Source organism: Phlebotomus argentipes, unplaced genomic scaffold, assembly GCF_947086385.1.
Source record: "Phlebotomus argentipes unplaced genomic scaffold, Phlebotomus argentipes genome assembly contig_2, whole genome shotgun sequence".
Classification (NCBI taxonomy): Eukaryota; Metazoa; Arthropoda; class Insecta; order Diptera; family Psychodidae; genus Phlebotomus; species Phlebotomus argentipes.
This window is the reverse complement of record NW_026776162.1, coordinates 2,102,898-2,129,452: the sequence shown is the minus strand read 5'-3', so window position 1 is coordinate 2,129,452 and position 26,555 is coordinate 2,102,898. Positions and strand designations below refer to the sequence as shown.

At 40.5% G+C, this 26,555-nt stretch overlaps 1 protein-coding gene across 5 annotated transcripts in view; it reads left to right on the top strand.

Moving 5' to 3' along the window:
- LOC132265448 (uncharacterized) overlaps nucleotides 1–26,555 on the top strand; it is a 55,855-nt gene that overhangs the window by 8,227 nt on the left and 21,073 nt on the right. The window contains exons 1-7 of one of the 5 annotated variants that reach the window (XM_059766149.1): nucleotides 11,044–11,318; nucleotides 20,211–20,326; nucleotides 20,391–21,507; nucleotides 21,632–22,214; nucleotides 22,323–22,473; nucleotides 22,746–22,939; nucleotides 23,423–23,537. In XM_059766149.1, the coding sequence (XP_059622132.1) occupies nucleotides 11,230–11,318; nucleotides 20,211–20,326; nucleotides 20,391–21,507; nucleotides 21,632–22,214; nucleotides 22,323–22,473; nucleotides 22,746–22,939; nucleotides 23,423–23,537 (2,365 nt within the window). In that variant the 5' untranslated portion in view covers nucleotides 11,044–11,229. Of the gene's footprint in view, nucleotides 1–11,043; nucleotides 11,319–11,752; nucleotides 11,843–20,210; nucleotides 20,327–20,390; nucleotides 21,508–21,604; nucleotides 22,215–22,322; nucleotides 22,474–22,745; nucleotides 22,940–23,422; nucleotides 23,538–26,555 lie in introns of those variants that run through there. The other 4 variants (XM_059766150.1, XM_059766148.1, XM_059766152.1 and 1 more) reach the window with 4 other exon arrangements.

Genomic DNA, 26,555 nt, shown 5'->3' with positions numbered 1-26,555 from the left:
CATCTGAATGACATACTCAACCGACACTTTGCATCACTATATTATGAAATCGTTTGGATTAGTGACTTAATCATATTGGAGATGGGTATTTCAAAGTTGACAAATAGACACATGAGACTTTCGACAGCTCAGAATTTTAATATGTACTTATATCCTCCAGGATAGTAAATACTTCGGAATTCTATGTGGAAAACTCGTACTCTCTGGCATATCACGTTCACTTATTTTCTGGTGATCCGATTTGATACTTAAGCTGTACTTTATTAAATACATGAAGCTTAGGCAGAAGTTTATGGAAATGGTAATGTGTGTGCATGCGGAAGTGGCTCTCGAGATAGACGTTTCAATTTGCTCCAGTTGAATAATTGAGAAGACAAGTCACCATCACTAACGTCACTGTTAATACCCTTGCCATACAGCATTTCCTCTCCAATTTCCCGAATGCATTGTATTCCAGCCCTCACCTGTGACACAGATGGAGCCAAATTGGCACATTGAGTTGGTAATTTGGGGAGGTATTTTTGAGGCGCACAAGGGGAATTAAATCGATTAGCTATATTTTGCCAACTGACGATAACAAGGATTGTGGTCTGAAATTAAAGTAATTATCTCACAAGCCCGAATTACCGCCATCCCCAAATTCTGCCGAAGCCATCGATTAACGCTCTGTGAATTTGTAGAAGACGAAATCCCCAGTGAATTGTGTTGTAGCGACGCAAAGACGTTCCCACATTTTCCCTCACAAAAGCCCAATCCATCAGCATCACCCTCCATTCGCCCTGGTGGGAAATCTTTGTTTCGCCACCCCACCTCAGTCAAGCAGCCATCCTCACGATTCACACACCTGACTTCGTTGAATACACTGTTGCGCTAAAAGAGGAAAAGTGTCCTTGAATGGCACGAAAGCTCTTTCCAGAAATTTTCACTGGGATTCTAAAATCGAAAGTGCGGAATTTCATCCCCAGGAAGAGCCCTTTATTTGGGGGCAAATTAAGCTGGATGATATATTTAGCGAATTTCTCGCTGAGGTATTTACATAAATTAGTTCACATTATGACCTAAATTCATCGACATTCATCATGGGGAAACATTGATTCTGTAAATCTACTTGATTTGACGTTAAGTGGATGTTGGTTAGTGAGGGTAAAATTGTTTCATTAATAATGTAATCTAATAGACATTTAAATCAACATGCGAGTTGCAGTGCACTGTCCTGATACACTATGTGTGCATCTCTAATTATAAATTCCAAGCAATATTCTAAGAATTGTAAAATAAATGTTGCATATCAATAGTACTCCACAGAAAATACAGAGTCACATTTCTTCTTTTTAAATACCCAATTTTCGTTGAAGCTTTGGTGATTGCTTAAAGGTCTCAAAGTACGGTGATATTTTCCCCTCGGTGAGCCTCGATGATGTCTTCACATTGCCCCTAATCCTGCTGCCATACATATCAAAATGTTCTCCACCTGAGCACATTCAAATTACCCGCTTCATGCACGCACGTACAAATGAATTTGAAGAGTAAATTGCCAGCGACACAGCTTCAGGTGAAATTCTTTCAACTGCCGCTAGCAGTGTAACAATCCTTGGATTTTTTTCGCCACTCTTTGCAAAGTGCCGGAAGAAAATGGATCTTGAAGAGTGTAGGAACTTTTTGCCTGGGACATGGTTAATTCATTGGCGCCGCTCTCTCTTCGCATACGGTGTGGAAATAATTTGTAATGCACAGCAAAATACAAAGTTGAGGCAGCTGAGGACTCCTCTCAGCGTCTTAAGGGCGCGCGGGTGCTCGAGGGCGGGGTGGGAGTGAAAAATTGAATTTCTGTAAATTGTTTCGCAGTCACAAGACACCCATTGACACCCTCTTATGTCTTTTGCGTTTTTCATCCACGAGACGCCATTGTTGAGCGAGTAAATCGAGGATGAAGTTTGCCCGGGGATAGAATGGCGTCTTTCAGCTGAATTGATAGAGGCATATACGAAACCAAACGAACCAAACGCTCTCTGTTATTCCTCCCATTCCTCATTCATTCTGCAAATGAGCCCTCTTGAGCGCGTCCTTCGCTCCGGGACAATTGACACAATTTTCTTCACAAAGATAGAAAAGGGGCCTGTGTGCAGGAGGCGTGGGGATGCTGGTCAACATAATGTGCCATAAGTCATATCACCCACGTGCGCCCCATCGAGAGTGCATTATCGAAAGCCAATGAAATTGCCTACAGCCCTTTTCTGGTTCCCCCGTGTGACATTGTCCAGGCGATGGGGGCAAATGTTGTCCGATGAACGTGACTTTTCCCAGCCGAATGTCCTCAGAAAAGGCCATAAAGAGTTCCTTTTTTCATGTCCACCCACTCCACAATGTCGTGTGAGGTGGGCAACATGCTGGGATAATGCGAACGCTGATGTAATTTCAAATTGCGAGCAATGGCAGAGGTTTTTCTAAGAAAGTCTCCTTCGCGTTTTGTTTGCCCAAAATGTTCCACAATTCCTCGTAAAGTTAACGCAGAGTGAAAAGTATTGCTTTATTACTTCGCGGGTAAATATTTTCTCGCTGCTTTATCCAGTTTACTTTCCTTAAAGTGAAATCCAATTGCGCATTTTCCCAAAGAGTAAAAGTACTCTCTGACTTAGGAATTATTAAATCACAATGGCAATTGGATTGAGTAACACTATGAGCTGTATGGTGAGCAATGTGTGAAACTACTGTTCTGTGATGGTAGAGAATCTATGCAATTTCAGAGCAATGGATAAACCTCGAAAGAGGGAATCTCAAGAATATAAATCTCTTACTAGAAAATCTCCTAGACAAGTCACAAAACGACGTGTCAAAGATGGGATAGCCTCCCTGTGTTCCCTCGATGGTGTCTATATGTAAGAAATTGAGTAATAAATTGCGTGTGAAGTCCATCTTTCACCATGGACGGCGATATAGGAAAATTTATGACCCGAGCACACACCATCTTCTAATAAATACCGGAGAAGATGCTGCTAGAAGAGGGAAAGCAAATGGACATTTTGCACAGAATAGCCATCTTTAGTGCTCAATGCTTAGTTAATAAAGGTGATGAAAGGAGTTGAATTTATATGGTTTGCCCAAAACAATGATCATGCCAGAGAGCTTTTATACCCCAATCGCGGCATCTCGTGAGACGTTGGATGGGTGTCAATGAACTCGGCTGCACCGCGTGTTGGCGTCTTAATTAATTTGAAAAGTCTCAAATTGTCTCTGGGGTGTTGCTAAAGGGGATTTCTCCCATGCGAATTTTAATACGAAAACTTCGTAGCGAAATATGGTCCGCCAACAGAAGCACTTGACGGTGGTGGAGGAAGTAATAAGGTGTTACACTCGCGAGAGGCTTGGCATCGTAGTGATTTCCACTCTGCATCGGTGCCACTTTCACACCCTGAGAAGAGTAAAGCCGGGTACCCGACCTAGGTCAACAGGTCGTTATGGAATGCAAAACTGCTGTCGTCTGCTCTTGTAATCGGCACACACAGAGGAAGAATAGGAGCATTAACATTGGCCAACAAGTAGCTTCTAATGTTGCCATGTGATGGGTGGTTGTTTGTGTTGTTCAGGCAGCACCCACGCAGAATTATCTTTCGCCCACTCATTCAACAAGTTCCTACGCTGAATCTATATTTATTCCTTGTGCGATTGACTGCTGATGCTCTGTGTGATTCTGTGCTTTCTGCTTTCCATTCGTGGTGGTAGCGTGGGCTTCATTCGCTGGATCACCACAATTTTGGAGGGAAATCACCCGCCGCGCTGTCTAATGTACTCCATGTGAAATGGTAGAGCTCAGCTAACCTGGAATTGAAGTTAATCCGATAAAGTAGAATTAACAGAAAATTTGCTCAGGCATAAAGAAACCTTAACATCTTCGATGTTCTTTGAAGATTTTCCCTTTTAGAATGCCACTGGCGTTGCCATTAACATCACGACGCTGTAATGCTTCCTACTCCGTGCAATTGATGTGAATGGGGGTTTTCTGTTGAGTTTCTACTCTACATACGCAAATATACGAATTATCCTCAGATGCTGGGCTTCAGAGAATTTCATGTACAAAGTAAAGCTTTCAGTTTAAGGGTTGCAAAGTTCATTGTGTCGCCCAGCCGCTCGCCCACGCTCTCCACCCATAAGTTATGCCTCAACACCTGCCATCACGGAGACTTTCTTTCAGCCCACACTCGATGCGACTGTTCCCGGGGCAAACAGAGCCATCAATCTCACCGTTGAGATCTCGTCTCTCGGAAAATGTGTCACGAAAGCCTCCGCACGAAGACCGCGGGTGGGTGGGCCACCTGGCTCACCACTTCCCGCTTCGTGGCATCCCGTGAGTGTAGAATTCCGAGGGCTGTGGGTGGGTGAGAGTTGGCAAAAGTATGTGGGCGGTCGACCCAATACGAATGAGATTATGTGTCTCCCCGCCAGACAGACAGGCGGCATTTCACTTGTGCGAATAACGTGATTTGCGTGCACAATTGATGTAAATACCCACCCCACGTGGCACATACTCAGGACCACTATCGGGGATGCCGGTTCATGGAACCCGAGAAAATTCTGCAATTTCCCATTTATGCGTTAATGGAAATTGCTGCGGAGCGGGCGGAGGAATGCCACCAATGGTTGTAATGCGTCTACACGACAAGAGGCTGGGGATTTACATGGTCGTTGACACGGAGTGATTTGTGAAATGGAACACGCTCGAAATACTAAATCGTCGAATTAGAATTCCTCCTGTAAGTCAAACCACAGAGGGAAGGAAGTCGCACAGGAAATACCCAAATTTGCGATTGCTCACCTGTTGTTGAAATGCTTTTTCATCCCGTGGAAAACGATCAGTTTTCCACAATAGTAAAAACATTCGGCAAAATGTCTTTAAAAGTCGAAAGTGATCCCCTTTCATATTTCGAAGCAAGTGTCAATGACACAGAAGACATATTGATTGGTAAGGAGTTCATAGGATATCTCAAATATTTTACCTATATATGATATAAAATAAACATTGCAGCCCTTACACGCCACACTGACTCTGGGTGTATATGAAAATCATGCTGGAATATTGAGCAGATGATAAATGGAGTGGTGGAATAAGGTGTAAGTTCATGTATTGGAAAATTGCGAATTCGTGGATTGTGCACAATACATAAAATATAAGGCTGCCAGAGAGTGCCGGGTGAAATTGAAGTGCCAGCACAGGTACTCACAATTCCATATGTTTGCCCTTCTCAGGAGATAAGTGGAATTGATGCCACGGTTGCAGGGATTAAAGAATGCGATACATTATATGTTTACTTAATGTAACAAAAAATCTCACAGGTCGATTGCGGTTAAAGGCGAGAGAAGTTCAAGAGCTGTCTTTTTCAGACTGTCTATATATCTAAAACGAAAATGCTGTACTCGCAGTCTTATCTGCCGTATTCAAAAGTACTCCCAGAGGTTTATGCCGTAAATTCCACTTTCTCCCTCTCGTGTCGTCTGATGAGCTAATAGGGAAAGTTCTTAGGCAAAAATCTACCACCGAGAGATAAAGGGAGGAATATACGTCTCTACTGATGATTTTCAAAGGCCACTGAACCAATAAATTGACCTTTAACATTTTTAAGCTACTCCCCCGTGAACATAACTTTCGCCCAAGCTTTCTCCCAAGACACAAAGCCAATAACTCTGAGATGGGCATTTTATTGAAATGGCATTTGGGTATCTGTAAAATTTTGATATTTATAACACTGGCGAAATTATGTGCGCTCTTTTTCTGAACAGAGTAATTTGATGCTGAAGTATTTTCATAAATCCAGTTCAAAATTGAGAGCTTTCCGAGAATTGTGTTGTAATAGAAGATTTGCTCTTTGATTATCTCCATTTAATTTTTTTCTTATTTCTTGTCAAAGGAAAAGAAGATAAGGTCCTAATCTAATACTGCAGTGTTGACTTTCTGGCGTGAATAGGATGTTTTTCACTGGAAGTTGAAAACGTCTCATATTGAAGCTGCAAAAGCGTGTCCAGAGAGCTTAAATCAATATCTCTGGCATATGTAGTTCAAAATCATTGGATTACACTCGAGGAAATATTTCTCTTTATTTAATCTGACGATACAAATGAGGCCAATGTCAATTCTGGTCTGGTCGCAATGGAATACGATTTCACCATTGATTGTGGGGATTATCTTGGGAAATGTACATACGTAATATCGAGCAGAAATATTCTTTTCAAGGGAAACATATTATGAATAGAAGAGTACATCACTATCTTTTCTGAGTTTATGCTATGCGAATACTTCTTCCAACTTCATCTGTACCATTATAAGATAACAAAGCTCCGGCTTCTGCCCTGGATCAAAGTGAAATTCAGGAAAACCGTCGTATTAAAGTCATGGGAGGCAAAAGTAAATGATTTTTTGAGCTTTCGACGCACGGTCGAGACCCTCTGGGATAGCATATCTTTGGGGAGAAAGAAAGAAACCCATCGAAAAGGATGGAAAAATATTTGAAAAGCCAAGAAAGGGATTCAAGAGGTATTTTACGGCTCGTTTGAAATTTAATACATTCTCATCTCTGGGTGTGTATGTAAAAATTTGAAAATAAAAAAGAAAGTGTTATCTTTTGCGTATGAACATAAAGCATTATATGTAGCATTATATATGTATATTATGCTGTAAAATGTGGACTTCTATGAGTTCATATGACACATTGAGAGATAAATCCAAAATTTTTACACAATATTGACTGCCGGGGTTGATTGAAAGGCAATGTCCATTAAATCCGGACACATATATTACATACATACATAATAAGCTCTCTGCTCTGGTGAGATAGGAAATATTATGAATACAAGATGCTTGTGACTCATAAATCCCTTCAAATTTCCGTAACAATTCACCTTACAGTGAAATTCAGCAGCTCATTCTAGTGCAGTGTGATGAATTATCGCAATTATTTCCCAGATCATACATATAACATTTTGGAAGTTTCTCACTTTGTATTTTCCCATTTTGCACATCAAGTAGAAGATGTTGAGCGCTTCTTCTCTTTTTGCTTATTTCCTTCAGCCAAAGCTTCGATACATCGCACGAGGAGTGATATGAAAGTTTTAGAAAGCACGATGAAGGTGGAGATGGTAGATCGGCGTAGAAGTGCATATCATTGTCACGCAAGGTGTTTTCACGAGACACATTCCATTGTTTGGCATACAGTTATTCTTTTGGAGAATATCTCAGTGAGAGGCTCTTTGCGCCTTATCTGAAAAGACATTCCACTCAGAATAATTGAATAGCAAGAGAGAAAGAGCATAAACAATGATTTGTGTCTCGTTCAATTACCTTGTTTTCACATGAACATTCGCAATATCACGGCTTTTCACTCTGTGCTATACAATTGTTCACTTTTTTTTCCTGTAGTGTACATTTGTGACGTGGTTACATCCAGGCATCTTCATTCTGTCTTTGCAGGCGGTCGATGGATTCCATGGCGAGCGGCCGGAGTGCTCGTCTGCCCGCCACGCCGTCCATCAATGTGCGATCGCTCGAGAGTAATCATAATTATCAAGGAGGTAGTATGCCCAACAGTGCTTTCAGCAGCCTCGGTCCGGACTTCGCGACTGCACAAGTCCTGGATAATCTCACTGACCGTGAACGTCAGATAATTCTAAGCGTGTTGCACAGGGATGACAGTATTCGCCAACGGGAGGCAGCGAGGATTATGTAAGACCAGAGCAATATTCATATATGCTTTACACCCTTTTCAACACACAAATGCACTGCATGGCAGCACGAAAATTATTATCCTTTCTGCATATCGTATTATATCACTATCATACCATGTGAATGCTTTTTGCTGGCTTTGTCTCTCATGTATGCTTATGATAACAACGGATCCCAAATCCTTATTAAAATTCATATTTTCCACACAGTCTTACACTCATGGAATGAGTTTTAGAATAAGAATTTGTAATGATACTCCATTTTCCAAAGTTCAGGGTGGAAACTATGTCCTGTCTCGTGTGAGTGACGAGTGCCGGAACAAATCCTATTCAGGATAAGAATAGGCTTCTGGAGGACTCTGAAGGGTCCAAAGGATCACCTGGATCCATTTTTGAAGTTGATGACGGCTTATCCCATGTTTTACGACACGATGATATAAAAAATCATCCATAAAGAGAACAGAATTTTATGGATGGATGAAAGATTTATATTTTGGATGCAAAATTCCAAATAAATTGAGCATTGGACTATCAATTATATCGATCAGTATTCTGTCCTGGAGTTCAATTTGAATTTAGATACTGATTGTCAATATTAATTTCAATTTGCATTGCAATTGTTATTCCAAAATTTACATGTTCATTAGACATTTCAATTTCCACAATATAGAATTAAATTCATTGAAATGTTAAATATTCAATTTATAGTTTCTCTTCCTTCAATATTGAAGCCATCATCTGAATCTAACGCACAAGGAGTTTAAGAGTCATGTCATGAAAGAATTCAATATAGTGGCTAAATTGCTGGGATGGTAAATTCTCGAAATAACCCAACTGAGGAATTATGGAAGGGATATTTTCCATAAAGTGGGCGGTAAATTGTTTGTTAGGCTAAACTTTTCAAATATACGTGAAGAAAATGCATAAAGGGATTACTGTACATCTTCTTTCGCAATTTTATATCCTTCTCCACCTGACAAAGATAAATGGATTTATGAAAATCCGCCCTTTATGGCAAGATGAAGGTGATGAGGAAGAAAACAAGCCTCTCTCTTCCGGTATGAAAAATTCTGACAGCTCCTGTGGACTTTTCATGTGCAAAAAATGCAATATTCTTTGACTCGTAATATTCATTTGATCCTCTGCCTTTTTTCTATTTTATGTGTTACGCGAAAGAGTTCTGAAGAAAACGAAATACAATATTTCCCAAACAATATTCACGAATTTCTACCAGTCATGATTATTTCTTTTACATCATTACGGAAATATCCACCTGTTACCCAAATTTCACTCTAATAATGAAGCAAGGAAGTTCACCTCTATCGAAAATTTTCCGCTATAATGCTTCATTATACAATAAAAAAAAAACCATAATCATTTGCTCGGTGAATATTCATTATATTGATTTACCATCAAATTGATAAATTATCCAAAAAATTGCGATAATATAACAACATGTTTCAAAAGTTCAAAGTGGAAAATGAGAGAGCGAAGCCTGTTGCATATCTGAAACATTTTCAGTATGTGCTCCACTTTCCCTAACTTGTTGAACATCATAATGCTATAGAACGGGCGGATGGGTGGATTTTGAATGATATATAGAACTTGATATACATATTTTTACCCATTTTATAAAATTTTAGTTGAAACAGAATTTTTCCTTTGCATCTTTGCATTTTCTTCACTCCTGTGATGAATATTTTATGAAGATTGCTCCAGGAAATGCACATGTTGGTTCAGTAAAACCTCAAAACATAACTTTATGAGAAGTTTTAAAGGTAATAAGTAAAAAGTCTAATTTTCTGTAAACCTTACAACAAATAACAAAGTTAGTTAAGGCAATGTGGAATATGAACTGAGATGGAATTTAATAAAATTTTAAACAACTTTATGAGTGCAGCACTTTGAAAACATAAAGAATATGTTAGTAAAGGGTGGAAAATTCTAACTTTCCCTAAATTTGCTATACTTCAATTTCCAAAGAACTTATAAAGGTGTAAAAGGAATCAAAAGTTTGTATGCGGTGGAGTTTTAGTTGCAAATTCCTTGCCTCATGTTATAACGAACAGTTTGATAAATGAGCGTTTATATGCACAATACATATAAATTCTTTGTTATTCACTTTTCGAGAAAAATTGAAAAAAGCGGACATTATTTAACAACACGTAAAGTGTGCAGAGATTACACATTTTTATTTGAATCATTTGTTGAATTTGAAAGCTTTCAAAAGCACACATGTCAGTGGAATTTGCAATATCTTTCGATTTATCATGAGGTGTCTCCGAAATTAAGTGTTCTTGTGTTGCGATAGGACACAATCTATATTTCTTGTATCTCGAGTCTGTCAGTCCTTTGTCAAGCTCCTACAATTCGCCTTGGGCTGGCAAAAAGGGGTTCTCCTCGTGATTAATGATGAGGTGAAGTAAATTCGATTTAGACCCATTTATCACACGCTCTGTCATGATATTAAATAGTTTTTGATATCTCGGTAAGTGACGAAGAAAAAGGACAACATCAGCAAATTGTGAACTTTGTGTACAAGAAAAGTTGTACAGCAATGCAATTTAACAAACACGTCTAATGCTTGGCAAACATTCTGGCAAAGTTTAGGGAAAAGCTCGAAACTCTGCGCTTAAACCGTTGATTGGCTTTTAATGTTATACACAATCAAGTACAGAGTATTAAATCTCCGGTAGCAAATTGTTTAGCTGAACTTCGTCTTCCTCCACAGTCAACAGAAATGTGTTCTTCTCAGTGCGTTTTGCAGCCACACATGCATGGGTTTCAATCAGGTGTACTTTACCATTTGTTGAATCGTGTGAGAAGATGACTTCTCACCTGTTGAGGAGGAAAAACGCTATGCTCAGGTGTTGGTGCAGTTGACACCTTCACCAACACTTTGCAGACGATTCATTTAAGAGATCTCTGTTTAGGAGGTTTTATTGCAGAATTTCCAAGAAAAGGAAGCTTTCTCGTATTTCAAGGATAATTCGAGAGGTCCTTGGACAATGGTAAGGATGTCGGAAAATGCATGGAATGAGTGGGTGTTGTCTTCACCCGTCTCAAGTGCCTGAAGATAGAACATCTTAACTTAAGAGACGTGTAGAATGTACTTTCTGATCACTCTGTGATACTCCGTCTGTTTATACTTCGAGACGCTGAATCGTGCAAGTCTCAGGTATATGGAAAGGTGCACGAACACATGAAAGACATCGTATCACAAAGTACACAGCAGGTATCTGTGACTAAGCTGAGGCAAGGCAGAGTTCTTGTATTTGTAGTCCCCGTCAGTCGACTTTTGCACTGCGAACGAATCGAAATAGCTCAACTCTCGCCATTGCCAATAATTCTCTGTGCTTGCAAGTGCTTAGTGAAGTGGATTCCCTCGGATAATGTGCATTTGTGCTGTGAAAAAAGGGCTGATTGTGGCACTTTTCGGCCAAATGATGATTATGTGTGGTAATGCATACGCCTGAGTGGGGAGAAGAGGTGCTGTGACGAAGTAACTTGAATCAGAAAACAATGTCAGCGGCCATCATGGAGACCGAGTCTTCCAGCAGCGAAAAAGAAACTTGCTCGACTGCAAGACAAGAAAGCAGCACCGATCAGAGGTTTAATTTTTCACCAATAAACGCCCCACGCCTTAGTTTTCCACCATAAGATCATACCCAACTGCCAATTGGGGATCACTTTTTGCCCCATTGCGAGTCACCTTGTGGCCACAGAGGAGTAATAAATGCAAAAATAGGTGCTAAAACCGTAGTGAGAATTAGATCACTTCTTTAGCTCAATGCCACAGTTGGAATAGAGATTCTGAGACGGAAAAGTTTTGATTTCTTTTTATTGCAACCACTCAAACGATATACGTGAATAGGCAGCAAACCGGTCTTATTGTATTGAAAGTTCACAACACTTCGGCGGTATTGGCGTAAAACAAATACTCGGGCGTCGCGCCAAATGCTTCCGGCGCCACCGGGAACCCTGTCGCCCCTGCGATTGTTCCAGCGAACTTTCATCTCAAGTTTCTCTCGTGCTTAGGAGTGTGCCAGAAGATGCGACAGTTAAGCATCACAGTGACGTGAAAAAGTGTCCAAAATGAGGGGAAAAAACTCGTTTGCAATTATTATTGGAACCGGTATCCGGCTTGCAAATTTATAGGGGTCTTTATGTGTAGATAAAGTGGCAATTTCAAGATTTGGCCGGTTCTTGTTTATGTTTTAATTTTACAAATTTTTGGAATTCCGAAATAATCTCAAATCGAGAATGTTGCCAAAATCCTGGTCCCACTAATTCTCCTATCTAGTTCGAAACGGATTTGCTAGAAGGACGAGGCCTTATATTGGCGCCAATCTAACACACACTTAAATGTCTAGGAGGAACATTTAGCATGCTAGTGTATTTATGCAAAATCATCCGAGTTACGGTACAGAAAATTGACCACAAATTGTGCTACAAACACGCGGTCATCCATCACATCACTTCATTACACATCCAACCAGTTTGAGATGAGTTTAATTATGCTCAAATATAGGCCAATAGAGACATAAATCGGAAAATGGATTGATCGCAATCAGTGTTTATAAATTGCAAATGCTCCTTGTCAACGTTGATGGACGGAGAACTTGTTGCAGTTTCCCGCAACATCCCAAATTCCCTGCATTCCATTCCTAACTATTTTATGCATTTTATGCTAGCGTAAAATATGCAAGTGGATTTATGTACTATGAGAATCTGTCTTAAATTGTGTCACAATTTGTATAAGACATGGAAACGTAGCTTCGGTCTCGGCTTCGGTGTGAACTTGCGCGAGTCATGATAGGAGCAAGACAACCAACATTGTGTACTCGAGTTCCCTAAATTGTATTCACAGTATAATTTTACATGAAATGTTCTTCGTACAAGAATATTGTTTCACAGAATGGAAGGGAAATTTAATTAGTTTACAATTCGCATTTTTGAATTGATCTCTATGTGTATTACATTTCCCAAGGTTTCCAAATGTGCGCGTCGACGCATTTCAAAGAAGAAAGACCGCAATATTGTGCGGAATTGTAATAAAGAAATATGAAATTTCGATGGTTTCGTGAAATGTGAGAATTTGTACAATTGTTGTAAAACAAATTATCTAATTATAATACGAAATGCGGTTCCGGCGATTGTCTAGCGCACTTAATTCCTCCTTTTATCACACTCTGCACTCACTGTGCGCTCTCAAAATGTACACATTCTCACCTCCGACAGGCACTTTTACATATCTAATTAGTTTCCATATTCACAATTATTATGCTACACTCCTACGCTCAGGATGGTGCATACATTCGTAATTTCACCTCGAACGAACTTGCATAATTTTCCAATGGATTTCTTCTCATTCAAATTTAAGATAATGTCTTCTGATTGACAATCTTCCCATTGCATTTTCACATGTGATTTTGTCTGAGATAAAAATATATATTTAGTACAGTGGGAGAGAGATAAGCATTCTTCGTGGGATGTTCTATTTATATCGTGTCTGGTGACTTAAATAGGGCAATTCCATTGTTATATACAATAAGAAGCAATCGAATCTAATAATCTAATCTAATTACCACGGTAAGCAAGATCCAAATATATATAAAAAGGAATAACAGCTGACAAGAACAGATTTAATTGCCCTTCGCCCCCTTTTTATCTACAATCTAATACAAACGGGTGCACAAAGAAAAAACTGTTCTTGCTCTAAAATTGCCACTTAACTTATCTGGTTGAATGGCTTAAAAGGTATCTGGAAAAGTGTGGGCTCGTGTTTGAAAAACACTTGTTTTCGAACACTCTTCTTCTACGCTAACATTCCCCATTGAGCCGTGAGGCGTTTGTCCCTTAATCTCAAGTTTGTGCCTTCTCTGGGTTTTTTGCGATTGTGTCACAGCTTTGCGTGGCAGAAGAGTCCGTGGATTAAACATAAACCATATCGATTTTATCTCAATAGCATTATCGCAAGAGAATGGCACATTTAAATCAAATGATGTAAAAAGTGAAGTAAAAAGTTTTGAAATTGTTTGTCTATTACACAGTTTTCTTTTCTCTCTCTCGTTCTCTATTTGACTAAATGGAAACTTTTCTGCTTACATTGATTTATGGTCACAGCGCAGAAGAATTGAGTGTCGGACAATTTCCACCCCTCGTAATCCGTGAAGGCAAGGTATGAAAAGGAGAGAAAGCTCACAAATAATACTCAATGTCCTTCAGAGTTTATAGGAAGCTTATGACTGTATTTCACAGTGTGATTTTGCTACTCAATTGAATATGTTTTTCTCTTTGATTTGCTGACGTTTTGTGAAAATTTCCTTGGAAAGCACTTTTATTGAGTAACATTATGTACTAACTCTTGCGTGATGATGTGGCGATGATGGTCGGAATTGCAGTTTAACTCTCCACTTCAACTGTTGCATCTCGTCCGACGTCACATAGTAGCAAATTCAGGAACTTCAGACATGAAAATTCTCTGCGCCAAGTCAAGTGTATGTGATAATAAATTGGTGTGTTGACAGTGCCATTCCCGCCAGAATACGTTAGTCATAGAGTTTTAAATTTATATCAATTTAATGTGAAATATCTCACAGAAAGGGAAACACAGAGGAAATAGCAAACTTCTCTGCTTATGTGGGCAAAATGAATAATTTTTACATGAAATATCTCACTTTTCTCTTGCTCCGGAGAGGCGTTGAATTTCAAGCAATTTCTCGAGCACCATGAATTATTTGTTGTGACTTTTTTCCTTGTGCCCGAACGGGCAAATCCCCGAGTTATATTACAGCGATGTTTTGTGTACTTCATGGGCAAAGTGTGACTGTTTTAAGGCAAACATCACATAAGCGCAATTTAAAAGATTTATTAAACATATCTTCACACTCATTCCTCATTTTCCACGTGTATTATTGCTTTGATGGGAAATGCATGACTTCTCCCCCGAGGGAATGAGACAAAATTCCGCGACCCCGAGCAATCCATCTTCATCAGTACAACGCATCCCATTGAGGAGTCTCCCTTGCGCCCCTGGAAAATTATGTAAATTGGAAAAGAATAAGCTTGGCCGAGTGAATGTTTAATGCTTCCGCATTTACATAATAACTTTCAAATTGATGACAACGCGGGGATTTGCGGGGAATAGATAATTGATAAGGCAAACAGTTTGTCCATGGTGAAAGCAAAGTAAAACAAAAACAGAAAAACATGCTGAAAGAGAAAATCTTTTGGGAATCATTGCAAAAGTTCTGCATTAGTGGGAAAAGAGTGAGAAATGATGTTTGAAAATAATATACTGGGAGCTGAAATATCCCCCTAGAATTGTGCCTTGATGAGCACATTCAGGGTTTATGAGCATCACTTTAATCTGCAGTTTCGCCCAACAAGAGATATAGAAGTGATCATAAAGGGACTGTAATTAATAGGATATTTTCTTAGGCTGGCAACGCTACAAGTCATAATCGCCAAATGGCACAGTAAAACATGGTTCGCTGTACATAAAGCACACCCTAAAATTTTTACTCCGACAAACAACCATCAATTCATAATTATGAACTTGTAATATAATATTTTCCGGGGTGATAAGATAAGCTCTTAGAAAATCGTCTCCGCCATAGAAATTCAATTAGCTTTTTTACACACTTCCTCTCACTTACTCTCTAAGTGCAATCGTGGTGGTTTGAATATTCCACTGTGTGAGCACACAGATGAGAAGTTTGGTTTCGAATATTGTATGCAAAATGTGTATTCTGCTATTACTCGAGAATGTTTATGCTCATACCCACTGGCACTCAATGTGAAGAGTTGTTGGCTATAAAATAGAAATGTAGACACTTTCCCATAATCACGATGGAGAATTCTACTACATAAACATGCGATGATGGGTGTCAATTGAATCTAGAAAAGTGCAATCCTTTATTTGTAAAACGGAAACCCAACCGTTATTAACATTAAACACTGTTAAATACATTTTTAAAGCCATCAATCTCCTTTTGAGAATGTCAACAATTAAACGTGCAAACAAATCGTCAGCCTCTCGCAGCTATTTCCTTCAAATGAAGATGAAGATATCAGCCAGAAATGGTGATTCTGTGTGAACAGCGTGGGAGGGCTGTTGAGATTTTCTTCGGAGGAAAGCTCCCAGGAAGCGTACAATTCGCCAATATTTGTCTGAATCGTAAAAATTGTGTTATCTGATACAACTCTGGGGGCATAAAAGTGGAAGGGGTTCATAAAATACATGCTTTCAAGCATATTGACTCACCGCACAGAAGTTTCAAATTGGCAATCGCAGACTAAGAAGTTGCTGAACTCTATAGTGACCAAAAAACTGAGCGAAAAGCAGTCAATGCAAATGAACCAAACTAATGTAAACTGTCATTAGCAAACATTTTCCATCATTCATAGCGTTCACGTAAGAATTCACGAATTTGTAGAGACAAATACACAGTGTTTAGGAGAACTAACATTTTGGTTGTAAAATATAAGCACAAGGTATAATCAAGCCGTTTACAGCATTGAGAAAAAGATGATAAATGCGAACAGTAGAGTAATTTAATACTTCAAATTGTTATAAAATATTTTTATTCACTTCTATTGTTTGAATTATTATGATGAATATGAATTCGTCTGAAGCATCGTCGGAATATTCACATTTCAATGCTTTGGGATCTCTTTTCTCTGTGAAAAATGCGATGAAAAACACAGACCAGGGAGAGAGAGCATTAAAATGCCATTATGTAGAAGCTCTTTCTCTCTGCTCGGTAGCGAAAGCTCACCTCGTCATTCAGCATCATTTGCCCAAACAATTTGCATATGGAACATTTATCAAATATGAGGAACTTTTCTGCGTTCGCACGTGAGTAGGAGTCATTCCTGGACGAAAGGCAGTGGTAACAATCACATGCTGAATAAGTGAAAATTAACGAAAATGCTGAGCCCAATGTCCCGTGAATATCTTGAGGCTATGTACATGTACTTCCATTTGAATTCACACAGTTGCGTGCTGAATGCTCATTTTGGTCGTCAGAGCCGTCAGTTAAATGATAATTAGGCTAACACCACCCAAAATCCAACCAATGGCATGTTATTTCTCAGCATTGAACTCTCGACCGTGTTTTCGATAGGAATTTCCTTTCAGTTCCCGGCAAAATGCTCTCACTCTCCGATGTAATTTTCTCAGCAACACAAAGACTGCTTTTGCCCCAATCGAGACACATTTTGAAATTAATTGAATTGTATGATTGATGGGATTAAATTAGAGTTTAAGCTGAGTAGAATTCCGAGTTGATCTGACACTGCGGGGAAGGCTATAAAACACTAAAATTTCTGGTCACCCTCGAATACAAAGAGGTTTATCACTTGCCAAAATGTCCATAAAGCCGTGTAGAATATATGTTTGAATGAGGCTTTAAAAGCTTTCATTGGGAAACCTCCCGAGAAATGGTGTTTCAGCACGATACTCACTCTACATTGTCATTGTTCGTCGATACTATCACGCACCACGATAAAATAGCGTAATTAATTGTGAAAGCTATTGAAATTGAATACTATACATATCTGTTCAGATCTTATATCAAAATTCAACACTTTTGATATTTTATTTTTTATGCAATTTATTACACCGCAAATGCATTTCCCTTTGGACTGTGTGCATTTTTTTTATTTCCCCATTTTCCTGCAAATTTACCCACAGGGAAAAATATAGCACTGTGTGATTCTATCGCTTTATATTCTGCAATTTTACTCGTTTTCATCGATGTATGTAAATTATGTTTTTATTCAACAATTTCGCTATGCATTGTGTGGGATTTTTCGTCGCTCCTCTGCTAATGATAATGCCAATTGATTCATGAATGTTTTCGAGTGTTATGATCTCTAGAAATTAGCGCACTTTGTACGTGACTGAATTAACACAGAACTCTTTTCTGCAACTCCCTACCCTATGACTATCGATCACGCACTGTTGCACAACACGAAACACGCCTCACGCCCTCCAGGCTCCTGCGGGCGGAACTGCAGAGCTTGCGCCGAAGGGGGGCGATCAAGATCGAGGCTGGATCCCTCGACAGGCCCACAATCGAGACGCAGCGATCGTGCTCTCGGTGCTGCTCGGAGCTCGGTCGGATCATTAATCGGGGCGCCCCGTGCAGGTCGTGTCGCCTGCGCGTTTGTAAGGCCTGTCGTGAATTCACGACGCGCACGACCGATTGGGTCTGCATCGTGTGCCATAAGCAAATGTGAGTTATCACTTGATGTCGTCACCCCATCCTGTCTGCAGTGTCACATCAGCACCGTGAATGTTGACCATTTAACAGTAAAGATATGTGAGGAAGAATCATACAAGCATTTCTCATGGATCATTGGATGGAGTTTCGACCATTTATTCGCCTTAGTGTAAATTCCAACCATCGGGTGAAGCAGAAATAAGATATTGTGCAAGAATCACACCATATGAGATACTCAGCAGCACAGCAAAATTCGAGGAAACGCTACCTGTCAGCTTCATATAGATCAAAGCTGCAGCGAGTAGTGCTTTCGCGAAGTCTCCCGCAAATCTGCGCGTTTGTAATTAATTTGGAAGGACGAAGTACCACCATCAAGCCATCAGCAAAAAAAATGTACTTCTGTGTTGACTGCACACTTGAATTTGTTGGTGTTGTTGCTCAAAGAGCTCCAGAAAACGTTCATTAAAAAAATGTTTTCAGCTCCACAACTTGCTATTAGTGATAGCAAAACAGCTTCTGATAGCTGAGATTTTATCCATTTTACATACAACCCTTGTACAGATGTTATATGTATGTCTAGTCGTCTACATTTTCCGCGTTATGCATTAACATTGTACATAGTGAGCTTCTGGTGAAATATTTTTACTTCATACTGTTTTCCATCTGTCTAGGAGTCTTTCATCTTTCCACAAACTGAAAGACATTTCAAACATTATTTTTCAGACTGAAGAATTTTTCTACTTTTTCTCTCTATTTCTTTTTATATTATTAATTAGAATAAACATCTTTTTGCGCATTACATCTCTTTCAAAGCAATGCTTTTGTGAATACTTTCTCAAAATATACTGCTTGTGTAGTAAAGCAATGGGAAAAACTTTTCGTTTCCAACACACATAGGAAAAACAGTTTTGAAATAGTGTAAAGGGAAGAAAAGTTGCCTAGAGGAAAGAATTTTGCATTCGTCTATTTGTGTGTTCTCAAAGAATTTTTCTGAAATTCATATCCCTTTCTGTAAAATTTACATGTAAAGTTACAAAAGATCCTTTCTCAACCTTAGGTATATTCATGCTGTTATTGCAACACAGTAAAAGTATTATTTGTGGCCAATAAAGGCACTCAAACAATAAAACTTTTATTGTACGTATCGCTATATTGAATAAAGCAGGAAAACAGAGTCGAATCTAAAGTTAATTAATGTCCCATTATTAACAAGTCACTGATTTAATTAATTCCTTCTCCCAGGACGAACTTTTCTTTGTTTGTCCATCTTCATTATCATTTGCGGACTGATTCGAGTTATTGGGGTAATTAAATGAATACATTATAATGCAAGTTTCTGCTGCCATGTTTTTTTCCTCCTCTGTGCCAAGCTGTGTGCCATTTGAATGGATATTTTCGGGAATATTTTCAATCGATATCGCAAATCACTTGACCTGTAGGTGGAGAGAATTTGGGTTAAGGGCAATTGAAAATGGTCCATATGATGATATGAACTTGTTCTCTACACTGTTTGAAATATACAACCCACCTCATCTCCACTTGTGTCACATTGTCACGGTACATTGTGCCACTTTGCAATAGACTTTCTGAGACAAACTAAATACATTCACATTGAATACATGACAAACTTTGATTTTATATACATATTATTATTATTTTACCTATACTGTATGAGCTTCCCTCACAACGTTTCCTGGACATTTTCAATCAATAATTTTATTGTTTTCACATGCATATACAGAGCAATATGCATATAGGCAGGAAGATAGTGGAGGTCCTTTGTTTGCCATCATAGGGAAAAAAGCCTTTCATTCCTGTGGCTTTAATTAAAAATATGTTTCATCGAGTCTTAAAATCTATTAGATTGCTGTTGGTTCATACATTTAGGTGGAATGTGTTGAATTCCATTAACGTGGATTGAGTCCCTTGTTCTATAGAGTCACACATTCAGAATTTTTAAACATAGCCTCCTAAAGTGGTATGGTAGAGTTTTAGCAGCACGGAATAGATTGAATTTTAATCTTGATATGGCCACAAAGTGATTTTCTATTTGCGCAGAGAGGAAAAAATCGATCAAGAGACATTGTACTGTAAATATTACTATTAAATTATTATTTCGTCCATTGTCTGGACGAGCAAATGGAATTACACAACCTCATTAATGAACATAATGTTATACCTCTCCCTCAATTACCTCAGTCAGGGATAAAGAGTGGTTTCCTTCCTAATTAAGTTCTAATGCTATGTCTCTTTTCTCTCTCTCCATCGCAGGGAATTGCAATCGGCCACTGGTGAGTGGATGAATGAATTCGCCAGAGGACCACCGCGTCGAGACTCTGCGTCTGAAGTGATTAAGAAGAGCATCCGGAGGTCCTGGACAATCTCAAGTGAGCTTTCTGGTAGTGCTCAACCCGGTGAGCTGCCGCTTAATGGCTGTTGCTTGATTTGCAGGTCCTCAGAACGAATATTTGCCTCATATCCGAAACGGTGCTGAATATAGGAACTACTCGAGTTTGCCACCCAGCCAAGAGATAAGCAACTATCCATCTCTCATGCAACATCAACTGTCAGCTCAAATGCAGTTCAGCGGTGATAAAGCTCAGGACTATATCGATGATGTCAATTATCAAGATGTACCGCAGCAGCGGAGAATACTAAGACAATCCACGTTGCCAAATCCCGAGGTGAACAATTACTTCGGGAACAACAATCTGCTGCCGCCTGGCTCGCCCAAGCAGCAACTCAGTCCGCAATACAGTCCCTATAACACAGACAATGAGAACATGATGGACCTGTCGGACCAGGAGGTGCCGCCCGCCGCGGCACCGCCGCCGCGATTCACAATTAGACGCCAATCGACGCTCCCGTGCCGGCCAAACGAACACCACGCCTCAGTTAAGTACTCATCCACGAGTCCCAGTCGCAGTTTCAGCCGATCGCCCGAGAAGAGCGACTCGGACCAGCCGCGATGCCCACCCTTCAGAAGACAATCAACCTTTCCCTCCAACTCTTCCGAACAACTCTACCCGCCCCATCAGCAGCGTCCCAAACTCCTGCCCACATCGCCCAGCCGACTCGTGTTCTCTAAGTCCCCGGACAGCTCGGGCGAGACCACGGAGCAAGCTGTGCGCTATCAAATGATGAGACAATCCACTCTGCCCAATCCTGAGCAGCACATGAAGTTGCTGCCGACGTCGCCACCGAAGAAGCAACTGTCGCCACAGTACATGAAGCGATCCCCAGAATTTGCTCGGCAGAACACTCTCCCCAATCCTGATACTATGACTTCCCTGTCCATTCACCACGGCGCTAAGTTTCTTCCTATTTCGCCGCGCCAGAAGCAGAACTTCCTCTTCCCGCAGCCACAGCACCCGAGACCTTTCCTCTCACAGCAGAACTTCCCCACTATGGAGGATCAGGGCTCCACCCAATCCATCGCCCATCGCGATCAGTCGAAGATGATCAAGGTGCGAAGTCACAGCAACGAGGAGTACAGCAACTCGAGGTCGTTCGCGCCACCCGAGGGTCGGCGCCTGCTCCCTGAGATCCCCACTCGCCGGTCTCCCAGGTAAGACACTGCACAGATCCACACCCCGAAAGAGGAACCCGCACTTTGGAATACAGCGGTGGTAGACTAGATGAATTAACATGAACGCATGTGTCAGGGTATCACCCAACAACTCTCTTTTCAGGCTAGTACGCCAAGAGCACGTCAAGGAGGATCTCATTCGAAGCAATTCGGAGCAGAGATCCCCCATCAAACGTACCTTTGCAGAGGCCAAGCAGAATCTCATGGAGTCATTCGATGAGGCCTCCACGGGGCCCTATGGCGAGACTCCGCCTCGCTACTCCGACTATCCCGATCACAGGCAGATGTATCTGGAGACGGATGAGACCTACTTAGAGACCGCGTACGACGACTACGAGTCTGGCGAGCAAGGACGGTATCAAGATGAAGCGAAATGCTCGGAAGATAAGACCAAGGCGGTAAGGAGTGCTGGTCATCCAGTACGGTCAACCGAGAGTTTCCTCAATGACTCCTCGCCGGAGTACTTTCACCCAGACGAATACATCAGAACGGTGAAAAAGGAAAGAACACGCCGTAGGCGATCGCGTGAATTGATTGAGCTCGAATTGATGATGTCGTCTAACGATGAGGAACCGGTAAGACCCAAACCAGAGACAATGCGGTCAATTAGCGAGGATTCTGGAACACGTCCCGTTAAACCTGTTACCAGAAGGTCTCTTTCACATCCTGAAAGGGGAGACGGCCAAGTGGGTTTTCCACATTAGATTTTTTTTATCTGTGTTCGGTGTTTGAAGTAGTTGAAATTGTGGCAAGTGAGCTCTTGAGTATTAACTGCAATTTTCCTCTCACATTAGATCTTCAAGCGATCCGATACTGTGAAAGTTCCTAGCCCAAAGCCTCTGGCTGACTTGCTGGAGAAGCAGAAGAAGGAGAAACTATCTAAGCTGCCATCACCTCGTCGTAAGAATTACAAATCCCTCGATTTGCCGGACTCAACACTATCAGGTGAGTTGTGACTCTCGTAAAGTTGATAGAACACTCAGAGAGAGATTCCTCGTTCATCTCACATTACACCAAGAAGGACATGTAGAACTTTTGCCATCCTGTTGTGACAGTATAAGCCTTGGCAATTGGGAGGAAATCCCAGATATTGAATATTGCTTCTCTTTGGCTACACAATTTTTTCTCTGAGTGTAGAGTGGATGCATTTCCTGAACATGGCAACTTTTTATCAATACTTTTACTCACTCTCCCAATGACATCCGCATGAATTTCAGCCCCGAAGGCGGTTCCGCTGCAGAAGCGAGATTCGCGCAGCCTGGAAGCTGTAATGAAGACGGCGGCAATGAGTGAGCGGCTGCGAAATGCACTCGACGATAACAAATCCCAGTCGCTGGACGAGGGCATTTTTAACGAATCCGACGAGCGGAAGGCGAGCATCTGTGATGAGGAGAAGCGAAAGCTGCCAGAGGTGAGCTCTCGGAATCTCTTTTATGCATCCTATCTCTATATGACTGGTGTGGGTATAGAGCTAGGGCTAAGGCGCGCAACAGTGTGTAATGCCGGATTCTAGGCGCTTTAATTGCACGGGCATGAGTTATGGCTGGTGGCCGGAGGAGCTTTCATTACAGCAACAGGGAGAGCATAAAGTCGCCTCTGGGCGGTCATGCTGAGCAGTCTGGAAGCGCCTTTCAGCCCACCTCACGCTGTGCCTTGATTGCATGGCGGGAAGAGTGAAAGAAAGCACTATTTGTGTGACGTCATGTGAGCTTAAGAAAAACCTCCCGGCGACTCATCATGTCTCATTAGTAGTTGCCTAGACAAAGATTTCTAATCGGAGGGGCAATTTATCTACATGTAACACCGCTTCTGTTGATATGTGGAAAAATGGCAAATTATTATTAGCAAATCTGCAGTCAGAAACACTCATTTTGCTTCACTCTCTCGATTTCAGCACAAAACAACATTGGGCGAAGCAGAGATTCAGAGCGCTGTTGAGGCGGCAGCCGTGATTTTCAAGAAGGTCGTTCTCCAAAGACGCAACGCCAAGAAGGCGGCCGAGGAGGGAGGTGAGGCGATCATTTCATTTAAAGTTTCAGCTTGGCGAGAGGAAAAATATCTCTCTTGCTATCCAGTTTCTAATTAACCGGTGATGGCTATCGACTATCCAAGAAAACTTTATGCAACCAAAGTTGCTCCACGCAATTCAATCTCCTCCTGATTCCTTGCTATATTTAAACAGTGTACATACAGTGTTATACCTAGTGGGGTCTTGGTGGAACTGTGCTGCTTGCAACTGTTTAGAGGGTAGATTGTTTTTCTTGCTAACAGTGAGTGAAACGGGAATTATTCATATAGAAACTTACTACAACTTCCAACTAACTATTCAATATTCCGCTTGACAAATCCTTATGGCTTTTGGGTGCTGGTGTTAAAGTGGAGTTTTCGAATACTTGTGCAGTGATAAATCACGTTTTTACACATTAAAACTCACATTATCGTACTCAGCAGCATTTATTAGGAGAGTATAAAGTTTCTCAACATACAAAAAATACATGAGTTATTCATGAAATGTGCTCCGGAAGGAATTCTGGTGGAGAGCAAAATATTCAAGGTTAGGGAAAGTCTTAGTAAGACATAAAGTCCTTAAAGTCTTATTGAGGTAAATTTTGACAGTTGAGTCTGAAATTTAAAGATTTTAATCGAGCTTTTTACCTTCGTTTCTCAATTCCATGCCATTTTCATTTTGTCGGCAGTCTTCTTCAGAGGATGGCAATTAAATGGCATTTACCTCTTGTTAATCTTCCCCAAGAATGAAGTGTCGAAAGCGAAAATGGGCAAATTGTCAATGTGAGTAAAATGTTTAAACGACCATCAATACGCGAGTAAAAATAATTAACGCTATTACGTTGTATCAATACGGCAAATTTAGCTGTTTCGTTTGCATTTTGCGCTCCACGGCAGCTTCATTCATTACTTGATGACGACACGAATGTCTTTTCGCTGATCCCACATGAAAACGACACCAGTGGGATACAACGAGATTACGTTTGACTTGCAAGTAAGGGCGTGTGGGAGCCTATTTGAATATATCCCCAAGTGCAGCGAGCGACACAGAGTGTATTATTTATATGGTAATGAGCTAAAATGACGAATTAATTTCGTTCGCTGGCTTTTATTAAACAGCGCCGAAAATGTTTTGAGAGATAGTGAGAGGGTGTATAGGGAGAAGCGAGGGCGTGTAATGGCATTACGAATTATGCCAGTGTAATTATTTTTCGCAATAAAACTTCTTTTATTTCAGCATCAATTAGAAACACTTGAAATTTCTTCAAGCATGTTGATGCTCAATTTAATTTTAAGTGCCCTCAGAGGCGTAAATTTCCCCCCTTTCCAATGCGAACAGCTTTGTGAAGGGAAACTTTGTCCTGACGGTCTCCTAAATTCAGAGCTTTCACCATTTTCTGGTGTAAGGTATAATAATTTGCGGAGCATATAGTTTTTAATTATTGCCATATTTTGCTTTCATTACCTGGCAAGGCGAGTAAGTCACACAAAAACACCGCACGAGCTTTTATTTTCATTATGTAAAACAACTGCTAAGCTTGCAATGATTTGGGTCTCTTGTGGAGTCACATTTGTAGAAAGTTTGTGATACTAATTAATATGTAGTCAAAGGGTCTCTTCATTGATGCAAAACATCTGCTCTTTGCCGAGATGTTTTTCATACCGCCTCATTCGAGGATCTCTCAATACAAAAAGCTCTCAAAACTTGGGAGTTCGATGAAAAATTAAGTTTTAATGTGAGAAATGAAGAGATAAACTCGAGGGAAAATTCTTAGAATACAAAATGAATGAATAAAGATGTTTTTGAAATTCTGTTCGGTGAATTTTCTGTAAATTTTGCCTCATACATTTTCTTACACGTGTCGCTTTGTGAGCCATCGAACTCATTATCTTTAAGACAACAGAATAATAATAACAATTACGGCGTCTGATAAAAGAAGCCCCGAATAGATAAAGGTCACTCATTAGTCGGTTGAAAAACACAATAATTGATTGCCCATTCATTCCACTGTGATTGTACACCTTTATTGCCTGGTGTGACTTGATGACCAAGTTTCTCCAAACATGTCTCGGATTATTAACTCCCTCACGAAGGGGCCCCTCATTCCGGTGCATTTGCTCACTGGCGTGCGTGGATTTTCACCTAAATGACCCAGAAATCTTCCGCAAATGAAGGGGAAAAATCACATGGAAATTTGCTGAAATAACATCACCCAGTTCATTTTCTCAAGCCACCCGGCAATTTGTTTATACTTAGTAAACTGTACAAAAGAGAAGTTGAGGAATTTACCTGATTGCAAAAATCAGATACGAACGGTCAATTATGTACTTACCAAAGGAAACTGATGATTTAGATCTGGGAGTCAGTGAAGCGTTGGTGATTTATGTCAGAATCATTAGTAAATGGGGCAGAGATTTCGAAAGAGTGGCTGACTGCATTGGTGCAAACGAAGTGAAATCTCTCCTGGGTTGGCGAAAAAGAACAATTGACGCGGCGTCAACTTACCTCTTTAGTCAATTGGCGTACATGTGTGCTCAACACCTGGAATTAAGGCAGAGCAATGCTATATAATTGAATTATCGCCACATTTTATCATGTTGTAAATTCTCCAACACAGTTATGAAGTGGAAGTGTGCCAGTACTCAAGGAAAGTCTCTCTTTGGCACTTTTTCTGCCCTCCTAATTTCGATTTGTTTTGCACTCAAACCACCATATTTTTCCGCTCCAACGTCACTCCAACTGCCCTCGAGATGTTCAATGAACGATAAATTACAGTGATAATTGATAATTACAACAATTCGGCCAATTTCTTGTAATTAAGATTGAGGCTGTCTCTGCCGTTGCCCTCACTATTGCCCATTCGCTCTCTTCTGTGTCTTTCTAAACAATAAAACAAACTCACATAATTCATTTTGAGCATGACTCGATGGCACGGAGAAATGAGGGGATCAGGCATGGCCAATGAAGATGATTAGGCTAGCCGTGGTGGTTAATGGTGAGGAACTGTACAAGCAAAGTG